The sequence below is a fragment of the Poromitra crassiceps genome (genome assembly GCF_964638095.1).
Source record: "Poromitra crassiceps genome assembly, chromosome: 15".
In the NCBI taxonomy this organism is placed as follows: domain Eukaryota; kingdom Metazoa; phylum Chordata; class Actinopteri; order Beryciformes; family Melamphaidae; genus Poromitra; species Poromitra crassiceps.
In genome coordinates, this window is record NC_139634.1 from 37,049,970 (window position 1) to 37,063,334 (window position 13,365).

The 13,365-nt window shown below is 43.0% G+C and overlaps 1 protein-coding gene across 1 annotated transcript in view; it reads right to left on the bottom strand.

Annotated features, from left to right (window-relative positions):
- Positions 1-7,361, bottom strand: part of hopx (HOP homeobox) — a 9,899-nt gene extending 2,538 nt beyond the window's left edge. Inside the window, exon 1 of the mRNA XM_083652483.1 lies at positions 7,023-7,361. Coding sequence (XP_083508609.1) covers positions 7,023-7,172 — 150 coding nt within the window. The 5' untranslated portion in view covers positions 7,173-7,361. The remainder of the gene's footprint in view (positions 1-7,022) is intronic.
- Positions 7,362-13,365: the final 6,004 nt, after the last annotated feature.

Consider the following 13,365-nt stretch of genomic DNA (forward strand, 5'->3'; position numbering starts at 1 on the left):
AGTCTTTTCTCCTCCATTCAATCCATTCCTGCTCGGCAAACGTTCCTCTCACTTTTCCTGCACGGAGCCTGTTCTTTTCATGTGAAGACACTGTTCTTTTCATGTGAAGACACTGTTCTTTTCATGTGAAGACACTGTTCTTTTCATGTGAAGACACTGTTCTTTTCATGTGAAGACACTGCGCTCATACCTGACATTTCATGATTAATGGCAGGGAACTAGGAGCTGACATCACATTATGGCCATAATCACATCACAGTCACATCCCTGTGTGTGTGTGTGTGTGTGTGTGTGTGTGTGTGTGTGAGAGAGAGAGAGAGTGAGTGAGTGAGTGAGTGAGTGAGTGAGTGAGTGTGTGTGTGTGCGTGCGTGCGTGCGTGCGTGTGTGTGTGTGTAAACGTGGCCGCTGACTCACAGAGGAGCTTGTATTAGGGAGTGGACCAGAAAGCAGCGTATGTTTCCATTCAGTTTCACAGAGGATGCAGGCCAGGCACTGGCACGGGCCAACAGCGAAACACTGAGCAGATGATGACGGTGTTGATGTTTTCGACACACGCCCGTGACTCCACGCCGGCCATTGTTTTTGCGGCCCAGGTCGTCAAGGCATCCACAACAAGGCTGACATCACCTCGATAGCAGCTTGTGTGTGAGGAAGGGGATGGAGGAGGGGGGGAACCAGACCGACGACACAGCCGGGGCCAAACCACCGGCCTCCAGACACGAGCGACTCCCCGGCTCGCTGCTGCCTGGAGCGATACGTCCTGGCAGGAGAAGCCGTTTCCACATCCAATCTCTCGCCGCCACATGACATTCCCATTTGGAGCCCGAGTCTGTGTTTGCAGTTGAAATTGCAGAGAGTAAATGAATTCAAGAAAATGTCCTCTGAACTCTGCTGCTCGCGCCAAGGCGCCCGGTCCTACGCTCTTTATCCTGCTGGGCTTTCATAGCGGAACGATTCACTTCCAAAAGGCAGAACACTCATTTTGGAAAATATGATCTGTTCATAATTCATGATCTCTAAACGTACAGAGGAGCTATACAGTCTGCAAAGGCTAGGAATGTTTTTGTTTCACGATACACGATGGCTCTTTTCCACTGGTGCTTTCTGCCCGCGCCATGTCGCGCTCATTTCCTTTCTCATCGCGTTTGAACGCACCCGTGACCGAGATTGGCCAGCGAGCCAGACCAGGCTGGACCCGCCTCCAAGCGGGCAACGATGACGTCACCAACCCGTGACGATCCCCCCTTCTCCCCCTCAAACCTCGAGGCTTTCAGGTTGTACTTTCAGATATCCGTTATTGTTATTTTACCATTTCCCGGCCGCTTTCAGCCATATCGGAGTCGTGTTATGTTACTGCTGATGAAAACATTTCCCACTGCGGCTCCTTCATATGAAAAGCTTTCCACGGACAAACTAACGGAAGGCATTTTATTGTGAAGAACTGAAAGGAAATACAATGTTTATCCACCGTTTTAGCTGCGACCATTTGCCCATAGTGACAGTCACACAGCCATATCGATGCTTTGGAAGCCCTGTTGTAATGGAAATGCAAATCCAAGCCTCAGTGGGACAGCTGTGCCTGCTCGTGCTGTGCCAGGCCAAGCCGTGCCTGCTCGTGCTGTGCCAGGCCAGCTGTATGGAAAAGAGTGATCCAAAAGTCATACCTGTGTCACTTTTTCCATCTCATATCTCATTTTGGAATCAAATTCTTTGCCTTATTTCTAAACTTCTTTTAAGCATTTTATACACTGATCTTTTATGAACAATAACGGCAGTGAGATTAATAATAATCCTGGTGAAGAGTACAACTTCCATAGACTAACAATGGATTTACATAACAAAGTCCTTCAAAATGTGAGTGCACCTTTTCTATGGCAAAGATACCGCAGAGCAAAATGTCTCTGAAAGAAGTCCAAACATGCCATAAAGAGGCAGTGAACGCTCCTAATTTCAAACAGGGAGTGGTAGCCAGGGGTGCGTCCCTTAGGTAAAGCCACTCCAATGAGAGCTTTGTTCCCAAATCCAAACACTCGACAAGAGGTTTGGCTGCGAAAGAAAGAAAGCGAGGACAGAGAGAGAGAGAGAGAGAGAGAGAGAGAGAGAGAGAGAGAGAGAGAGAAGAAAAAAAAGACGTCAGCTGGAAATGAAGTCAGGTCTTTTGACGACGGGCCAAGACCTTTAGCTCACCCTGGACCTGCTCTGCCTGTCAGGACGTCCCAGCTTCTCCCACCTTTGTGTACAGAGAATGGAAACACTCAGTCACCAGCAGGCAGCAGCATCACGGAGAGCCAGTCCTCAGTGGACGTTTACTTATACAAGCTTTGCTAGGAGGCAGAGCTGCTGGCTTTCTGACTGGTACCATAATCTCACTGACTGAGTTAAATAAGTAGTTTTCTGATAGTAATGTTAGGGCGGGGCAACAAGCCAATATTGTTGTCAAAGGGTCCCTTTGCCAATTTTCAACCAGCTTCGTATCATTACAAAATCAGTAGTATATGCAAATAAACTATGTTTAACTTCCATCTTGCCTGCACTGAGAGCTGGTTCATTCGCAGAACTTCCTGGTCCGAATGATGTCATTTGCTATACAGGAAGTTCTGTGAATGAAGAGAGCTACAATGATAGTGACAGTAATAGTGACACCATGGTGAAATGATAGTGACAGTAATAGTGACACCATGGTGAAATGATAGTGAAGTGATAGTGCTCCAAATGACATCATTATGACATCATTTGGACCAGGAGGTTCTGTGAATGAACGGGCAGCTCTCGGTCCAGGCAAGATGGAGGGAAGTTCAACAGTGTTCATTTGCATAATACTGCAGATTATGTGATGATACAAAGCTGTTTGAAAATCGGCAAAGTGGCCCTTTAACGTTTCACTCTTTGTGGGACAGAACAGAACTGATCTTCTCAAGTCTGTCTGAATAAGGAGAAGCCACACGGACTCCGATTTGACTCTGGATAGACAGCAAAGAGTTAAACCTCCAGATGATTTGGTGCCTGCATCTGCAGCTCGTAGAAATCTGGCAGAACTGGTTTGCAGAAGCGAAGTGGAAAAACCAGTGACAGGCATGTGAGTGAGGCGACGGCCCTGCATGTCGCTGTGGGCGATCTGTTTGTACTGTAGGCAAATTCTGACAGACGCTCTCTGCCATGTCTCCTCCCTCCCCCCTCCCTCTGTCTCCCCCCCCCCCTCCCTCTGTCTCCTCCCCCCTCCATCTCTACCTCCCTCTGTCTCACTCCCACAAACACACCAGCACGAATTTGCCTGTGACATGAACTTTTTCGCTTTGTGTGACGTCAACTCAAATGACTGAATTTGCATATAAATCCCAGATAGGTTTCTGTAGCTTTGAGTGCGTACCGCTCAACAGATTATCACAACGTTTGCCTGCCAAATCCTCCGCGGGAAGAACAACCGAATGTTTTCACTCCAAAATGGGATATCCATCATTTAAATCTGCATGCTCTTACAAAACGCTTGCTGGCATCAAAGTGAAACTCATTGTGGACGATTACTGATTGGTGTTAGCTAAATGAAGACGTTATTTTAGATCATTTTTATTTTTGGAATATTGAACAATAAATAACAATAATGGTAATATGTTTCCCCTAAAGCAGAGGCAACGTGCTTTGGAGTCAAATATGGACCTGTCAGTGGAAAGCTACTGGAGCTGCTTCACTTTCAACATCTGGGCTGTTATCGGAGCTCTGAAGCTTCACATCTGGCTCCATGATGGCTGATTGGACAGGTGGATGGACTTTACAGTCGGCCATTCTGTAGCTGGGAGGTGGGGAGTGTGCATCCTATAATATATGTAATTACAGGCGTCCGGGTAGTGTAGTGGTAGATTCCCTGCCTACCAACACGAGGGTCACAGGTTCGCGCCCCCGTGTTACCTCCGGCTTGGTCGGGCGTCCATCCAGGCACGATTGGCTGTGTCTGCAGGTGGGAAGTCAGATGGTCGCTGCACTAGCGCCTCCTCTGGTCGGTCGGAGCGCCTGTTCGGGGCGGAAGGGAACTGGTGGGAATATCGTGATCCTCCCACATCCTACGTCCTGCCCGTGAAGCTCCCCACTGTCAGGTGAAAAGAAGCAGCTGGCAACTGCACATGTGTCAGAGGAAGCATGGTGCTAGTCTACGGCTCTCCCCAGATCGGCAGAGGGTGGAGCAGCGACCGGTGCAGCAGGGAGAAATTAGCCATGTACAATTGGGGAGAAAATGGGGGGGAAATCAGAAACAAACAAACAAAAAAACATTTTTCTAATTTAAGAAAATGACCAAGCAAGCCCTAACCTTAACCAAGTTGTTTGACTTGCCTCAAGATAACCGTAACAACCAACGTTTGGGACGTATAATTCACCCTTTTCAAATCGGTCGCACACTGATCGCCTGTGTTGCGGAACAGAGACGATCTTTGTGGATACGTGTTGCAGGGACTTGTGCAGGGACACTTATCACTTGTGTTGCTGGACATTCATAGGATTATGTATGAAACTGAAGGAAACATACTTTTCATAAGTTATCATATGAACCGTTTCATGATGATACGTTGCAATATACAGTGCTCTTTCCCGGGGAACACATTTTACGCTTGCTGTTGGTGTGTGGGCTCGTTTGGAATAAATAGAAGAAGAACTGTAGTTAGCACGAGCAGTGAGTGATAGCCACCGTGGCTGAATAGATAAAGAAAAGAGCGCCACCTACAGAAGCTCTAACTTGACCAACAGACAATCCAAGCTTTGCCTACACTAGAGAGGTTTTCAAAGTGGAAGGCAGGCCTCTCCAGGGGGGCTTCAAACAGTTTCAGGGGAGGCTCAGTGAATGGAAGTGAAAAAATATTGCATTAGTTATTACATAAGTTATCAAAAGGAGATCACAGTCTAAATGTGTGTGACTCCCGGAGTCAGAAACAAATAAATGCCTTCCGATAGACCTTTTTTATGTATTTGATCAGGCTAATATCTTGGCTCAATTATTGAGTGTCTATAAGATCAAATAACCACGATAATAATCACGATCCCATAGGTTTCTAGGGATTGAGCGAAACAAAGCAAGTAAACTGGGGGGGGGGGGGGGGGGTGCAGAAACAGTGCAGAAACAATGACACTGAGCAACAAAGATTTAGAAAAACAGGAAGGAAGTCATGGATTATTCAAAATCTAAATCTGCTCTGAAACAGATGTCAAACTGTTTCTTTGTAAACAGATCAGTCCACATTAGCAGCTTGAACAGTAATCCGTCCCAAAGCGAAAAAGATGAAACACAAACTCGCTAAAACCACTTAGAGACGCTCCACTGACAATCAACGGGCCCTGTTGTCTCCAGTGTTTGTTTACAGGCAGATGAACATTTTGCAAAAGGTTTAGAACCAAAATATGAGCCGATGTCTCAGCACCATCCTATGACACACTGTCCACAAGCTTGTTCCATTAGTGTCAATGGGAGCGGCTCCAGGCTTGTCTCTTGATGACATCAGAGATTAAAGTCTCTTGTTTTTAGCTTGCTATTGTTAATGTTAATAAAATGATTAAAATCAAGCATGAAAGTATGGATTCTATTGTTTCCTCTTAAGTAGCCTACTATAGTTCTCTGAGTCTGCAGTCATCTGATTTAGCCTACCGACCGAAAGAATCCTCTCATGACTTGCAAACCTCATGACAAGTTAGATAGGAGAGTTTCCTGAAGATAGGCTGTAGGTGCTGGTGAGCTTAAGTAAAACATCTTTGGAATTTGATAGCTGATGAATAAGTTGTCTATGGAGAGGCTGTCATCGTGTTATTTTGGGGACAGCGTGTCAGACTGCAGACAGACAGACAGACAGACAGACACAGACAGACAGACAGGAGACTCACTGACTGCCCTTATCAAAATAAAAGGCTAAATGTAGAAATATCACTGCAAAATGTCTCAAAAAGTCCAGAATGTTATTTATAACTAAACTCACTATTTGCTACCACATGCTATGGGAATAGGCTATTCGAGAAATATTACAGGGACAAAAAAAAAGAATGACAGAAAGAAAAAACATTAAGGTCACTAACCACCACCACAGACACATTATGAGTCCCTATAGGACTATTATAGTGACCCCATAGGGGACACGCTTATTATTCAACCTGCCCAGGATTTCTAGAATTGCTGCATAGTATTTGTTCAGTGATGCGGCTAACAGGGGGGAGAAAAACATGCTGGGAATAAAGCGCCTGGCAGTTTTATAGCCAGACTACTGTGGGCAAAACTGCTGCTGAACTGTTTCAACACAGGTCGGGAGAGCATGTTTGGTAATGTGGATAACTGCTCATTTCTGACTGTCTCCTGTCCGCTATTAAACCTCGAATTAAATGTATTGTAGGGATGCATGATATCGGCATCGGTATCGGCCGATAAAGGGTTTAAAATGAAATATCAGCGATATGACAGGCTGATAAAAAGTGCTTCAATGATGCACAAAATGCTCGATGCTACAGTAGCTTTGTTGAAAGAAAATGTTACATAAAAATATCTATTGCATGTTTTACATAACCTATAAGTAGGCCTAGGCCAGTTTTTTTTTTTTTTTTTTACAATAAATGTGTATAGATTTTGAAAAGCATTGTATTTATTTCTGCATCTGCCAGAGTGGGCCATCATGATAAAAGTAGGCATAATAATGTGTTAATTACAGGAGAGACTTGTTCTCTGAAATTAGGTGGGGGAAAAACATCCAAAAAACAGTTATCAATTAGGCTAAATAATAATTCATAATCAATCTCACTTTGAGAAAACAACTAACAACTTTTCCTCCCTTTAAAGACTATATCCTCATATAACCAACACCAGTTTGCTACTATTTCGCTATGAGGCAGGCTTATATACACAAAATGTGACATTATTTAAGTCAGCCAAGGTGGTAGCCTAAACTATGCAACAAATGAAAAGCTGGGTAGAGTTTTGGTGGGCTCCACTACATTTTTTATTCTAAACAGCATTATAAGGACACACAGTGTAGGCTATTATAATAGTATAGCTACTCACTTGCGTCTCCTCCTCTGACAGCCCGCACTCCGCAGCGATCAGCATGAGCGTCGTCTCGTCCGGATGCTTGCTGACTCGCGTGAAATTCTCCTCCAGCAGTTTGATCTGCTCCTCCGCTAACTTCAGACTATCCATCGCTTTAGAAGCCATCTTTCTTCCCTCTTCCTTCTATCCAGTCTCTAGGGTTTTTTATTTACTTAAAAAAAAAAGGCTGGAAAAACTTCACTTTAGTCCGGAGTGGATATTCCCATTCAAGATGCCGTGCGTCAGGACGCGCAGTGCGCACAGCAGAGGCTCGGAGCTGAGCGGAGACCGGCGGGTAGGCTCACAGCTGACAGCTCTCTGACGAGTCTGGGGTGGAGGCGGTGTGTGTGGAGGTTTTTACTACTGTCAACAGAGCAGAGGCACGTCAGGAGGCAGGCCCACCAGCAGAGCAGAGCAGATCCCTCCCCTAAACACTACAGCAACAAACAATAACCCTATAGTGCATTTAGAGGGAAAACAGGGACACAGCAGAAGTCCATTATGGGCTATAGACATAATACAACAGTAATGATAACAATACCACACGAGATCACTATACTATACCAGTGATAGCGACCACAGACACAATAATAGTATAGTGTCACCATATAATAAAATATAAATAAATCATAAAATAAAAAGCTGACAATAAACCCCTTTCTGAGTAGCCTATACTAAAGAAACACATACTGTAAGTCCCTATAGCAGATAAAAAAAAACGTTATACTCACATGTTTATAGCATCCTTGTAATCCTATAGGCTATACATTTTAATTTAAGTTGTTATCCTTTATTTATCCCCATGGAGAAATTCATCCTCTGCATTTGACCCATCCTATGGAAACACAGTGGGCAGCCGCAGTGCAGCACCGGGCCGGGGGCCAACTCCAGTTCTTTTGCCAGTGCCTTGGTCAGGGGCACTGAGAGGAGTATCAACCCTTAACATACATGTATTTGATGGTGGAAGAAAACCCACACAAACACAGGGAGAACATGCAAACGCCACAGAAAGGACCTGGGACAGACCAGGGTTTGAACCCTGGACTTTTTTGCTGTGAGGCAACAGTGCTAACCGCTGAGCCTCCCTGCCATGCTGTTTTAAAAGGCTACTAGGTAATACAAATGACATAAATATAAAAAAGTTCCTGCAGGAATATAATACTATAGTAATACCACAAGATAGAAAAAAGCCATAAAGTAAGATAAATATCACTATAATATTGTGGGAATCTTAAATGACAGCATAGGAGATAAATAAGTTACTCTAAAGGAATATTATAGGAGAAAAAAGAATACCAGTATGTAGGATAAGGTCACAATAAAGTCACTATACTTCACTGTAAATCCCTGGAATATACCATGAATAATCCTGCTCTGATTTCAGCCACATTGCCTCATTCATTATTGAAATGTAGATTATTTTGCTGTGTTTTTAATCTCTTTGTTATATTGTTGGTTTTCACCTTGCATTATTTGTACTGCCTGTTTTATTCCTTGCACTTGTTCCTACTGTATAAGCTGTGTTCTGGAAAGTGCTCCATAAATAAAGTTTATTCTTATAGAGCCACTGGTTGGAACAGAAGAGAATGAAAGGAAACAAACGACAAATTGCCACTTGTGCAACTTCATTTCATTTGATCCTGTCTCTGTTGGTGTTCATCGTTCTTGTCCGCTTTCATGATGCAACATTTTGCCTGGAGACTGCAGGAAACCATGCTCAGAGAGGCAGCTGACACCTGCAAACCGCCTGACAACTAAGATACACTCTATTTCAATCATAACCCCCCCGGCCCAGTGCCACACGCACACGCACACACACACACACACACACACACACGAACGAACACACACACACACACACACACACACACACACACACACACACACACACACACACAGAAAACACACAGAACACACACGCACACAGAACACACACACAGACACGCACACACACACAAAATGTTTGCCCCCTGAATGAATATGATGCAATGGGATTGCCTTGCTGTGGACTGACTTTGATCACTGATTATGGTGGTGAGTTTAAAGAGGTCAAAACTCCAGCAACACTTGAATGAATGAATGAATGAATGAATGGATACTGAATGACAACATCCAAGGGATGACATGAAAAGTGTGAACACTTATTTCCATCATGGTCCCTGGTCTTATAAAAACATGACATACAGTAACACATAACATCAGATAAACAATACAGAACAATCAAGGATAAGAGGAACAGGAGACATAAACCAATATACCTTAACACCGGGAGACTCACGTGTTGCTCTAGTTTGCTCAATAAGAATTTCTTCATTAGGTTTTTAAAACCATTCAGAGAATTATCCTAATTTCATCAGGGATCTTGTTCCACTCCTCTCCCCCCGTATAGAGGAATGCACTTCTTCCTACTTTGCTTTTCAGATTGGGCAGTTTCAAATCTGCTACACTGGCTCTTGTCTTGTGAAATAATTAGGACAAAGGTCATGTCATATTTTATAGATGATCAGTTTCAACTGTTGTACTCTACTTTCAATGGGGAGCCAATTTAAATCTTGAAAATGAGTTGGGCTAATGTGCGTTCTTGGACCAGGTGGAGTCATAGTGACATTGAATTAAAGACATAGTTAAAGTCACCACCTGTCTTCTTGTCCAGGAACTCAGATATTCTTGCCAAATACTTTGTCTTTGAGTGAATCTTCCCAATGACAGAGAGGGCCATGGCTTGTATAAAACAACTTTATTGTGAGCTTTCATCTTGTGGCCTTCATCAGGGTCATAATGAAACACATTACAACAAATGTTTTTAGGTACAGCGGGGGTGGGGGGGATCCAAAATGTTTTTAAAAAAAAAGGGAAAAAAAGGAAAAGACAACCAATCATATACACACATCAGCCAATAAGAGCCCTACAAAGATGGGTTGGGTATAATACAATTAAGTGTTTATACTGTATATACTACAAGTGTTGCTGGAGTTTTGACCTCATTAGACTGTTATTTTCTCCATGCACCTTGGCAGTAGGTGAAGTTGTGCCAGAAACCCCGACTCTGTTATGGTGAGATTGCTATAACGGAAATGTCCCGACTAAGCATGTTGACTTTCACAGTAGCAACAGTACTGGCCTGTTAATGATGCCCTCAACACACACACACACATGCGTGTGCACGCGCGCACACACACACACACACACACACACACACACACACACACACACACACACACACACACACACACACACACACACACACACACACACACACACTTCCCTTTTGATGCTATCTTTGGATTTTGATTAGACCCATAATTATGTGGTACTCTCACTGAACAGCTCGACTTAAGGGAGCGCCAAGCTTTGCACGGAGATTTCCCCTTGCTTGTATTTTGGTGCTTATAGATATAATACACACATCATATTTACACAAGCCGATACTATCTTGCCACCTGTTATTGTTGAACAATAATGTCCAACTTGCAAAGCTGCAGCCTCTGTAACAGTTCATGTTTGTTTATAACGATAACGTTGTTTTCTAGGTTTGTATTTCTGACAAAATAGCGTGTGAATGCAACGCTGTTCAGCAGCTGACTTGGAAGTCAGCACATGAGCACAGCATAGCTGTAGCCCAATTTTTTTTTTTTAACTTGTCTAACTTTGAAAAATGAGATCACCACCCAAATCTGATCAACTGATCTTTGGGTCAAGAGCGATCTGTCCATCGATTTTCAGCCAAGTCTATTTCTAACTTTTTGAGAAATCTTCTGACAGAAAGAAAGACAGCCAGCCAGCCAACCAGCCAGGCAGACAGACAGACAGACAGACAGACAGACAGACAGAGACAGACAGCCAGCCAGCCAGCCAGGGTGAAAACATAACCTCCTTCCAACTTGTTAGCAGAGGTAAACATAGGCTACACTGTGTCAATATGTGTGGTGGTTAAAAGCATCATGGATGTGTGCAGTCTCAATCCAGACACACGGATGTGTTGAGGCTGACATCCTTTTAAACCGGGAGGTTCTATCACTGACAGGAGAGCAGGTCCTTGCCTAACAACACTATGTGTACACAGATACTGCTGCTGGATAAACAATACAATAGTAACTACTAGTTACTATTGTATTGTTTATCCAGCAGCAGTATCTGTGTACACATAGTGTTAGTGAATACAGTCCCACATGAGTCACAGTCAGAGCCAATTGGCTGTGACAGATAATCAAGGTCAAATGTAATGATAAGAAAGGTAACTCATATCTGGATGAGCCAAAGTTCACTTTGAGGATGAGCTGAAGTGTGATCATTCTTCTTGCTCAGATGTCAAGTCAAGTCAAGTCAAATTTTATTTATATAGCACCTTTCATACACAAAGGCAATTCAAGGTGCTTTACAAAAAAAATAATCGAAAAAACAAGCAGCAAAGCAATGCACATATAAAAAAACACATAAAAAACACAGCCGACAGTTTTAGTTAAAATATATACTCAAATTAACAAACATGAAACATTATTTCTGTTTTAAATAAGTTACAAGGCATTCTTCAGTATTATTATTACATGCATGTGGGTGTAAAGGACATGCGGCAGGATTATAGCATGTCATATACATGCATATACATAATTTGATGAAATTACAAGACGATCTAGAATTACTGGTACGTTCGTTAGCAGTTTTGACTCTATATTAATCACCCCAATCCCAACAAAGGTCATCTAGTTTGAAAGTTCAGACAATAAATTAAATTTCCATTTAATCTAAGTGAGTAAATCCCTTATATGTCAAGTACATTCATTTTACACACAGAAAGGTCAGCAATTTGAATTTAAATGAGTTTTGCCTCTGCTACATCTCTGCATATTGCAGATTTTCTCTTAAAAACTCTTATTTTGTCAATGTAGCGGTGGAGCAGGAGTGTGAGCAGAATGACCAGAAAAGCAGGAATTTGTGGCGGTTGTATTGCACAGGGAGAATTTGTACTGGCACCGCACCAGCATCCCTGCACCACAGAGGGGAGTGTTGTATCCAAAAGCCCCGAATCCCCTGATAAATAAACATAGATAAGTGAGGGACTGCTGAGCCAGCGAACACACCAGCGCAATTTGCTGGCTCTCCGAACAGAAGAGCATCTAGGTGTGGGATAAGAAGACTTCTAAGGAGCCCGCCATCGAGATACACAGTGATACGTGAGATAACAGTGAGTGGCTGTGAGACCACAATGGGTAAAAATAGCACAGGTTTCATGACCCTTTCAGTTCCAGGCGGTGTACTGTCAGATAGTACGGTCATTTGCGGAGAGCAACAAGACGATATTTCCCTGTCCTGGTGGTCAGTGAACCTAAGAATGTGCGAGCAGGCCTGTGGTTGTGATCTGAAGGTTGCTGTGAAAGTGCCTTTAAGCAGCAGTAGTCTTCAAATGGAAATACATGGAAAAATGACGGTAGTCATCCAGACGGCATAAACAGTACACTATAGGCTGAGAGGCTTTGCAATTGTGTCAGAAATTTCACACAGAAACGTGATATCATCATGGAGATCCAGTGAAGAATTGGCTGCTCACAAATAATAGCTAAATATACAAAGACTAGAGATACATAAAAAGCATGTTGTGGTGTGGGGGGTAGGTCAACTCTGTAATGTAAGGGAAAAAAATGAATGGACTTTCCAAATGTTCACAGTAAACTAATAAATTGGGTGTGTTGACACAGTGATGGTTAGCTAACCAGATGTGGTTAAGCAAGCCGACAGGAAAAGTCACATCACCTGAACTCTCACTATTAGTAGTTTCTGAATGACAAGGCATTAACGACCATATATTAGATTGCTCAAGTGTTCAAGTTGTTACTATGGAAATTAAATACTGTAGTTTTAATAATTATATAAAGGCTCGTCAAAAGGACAGAACCTTTTCAGTTATGTAACTTTAAATAAACAATCATCTGAATGTTCAATGTGCTCTAATAAGATCAGGCTGTTTTGGAAAGAAGAAAAAAACATTGACGTAACCACACTTCATAAAAGATCGTTCATCTCAATGGTATCTGTTTCAATAGTCTTCATATTGCATTAAGATGTGATTCTCGTGGAAAGAATGAGAACGCTTAGGTAATGCTCGTGACAGAAAAGTAACAAGAGTCTGAATCATAAAGATTCCACGCGACATTCCTGCAGCGAGACATGGGATCACCTCCTCATTGTCGGCATTGCAACATACTAAAGTGTTGTTTTGACACATAATTATAGGATAAGTGTCAAAGTCTGTCAAAGTCTCACCACGAACGCTCATCACAAGAACTCTGGTGATTGCTCACCATCAGGGCAACTCGTTCAGCCA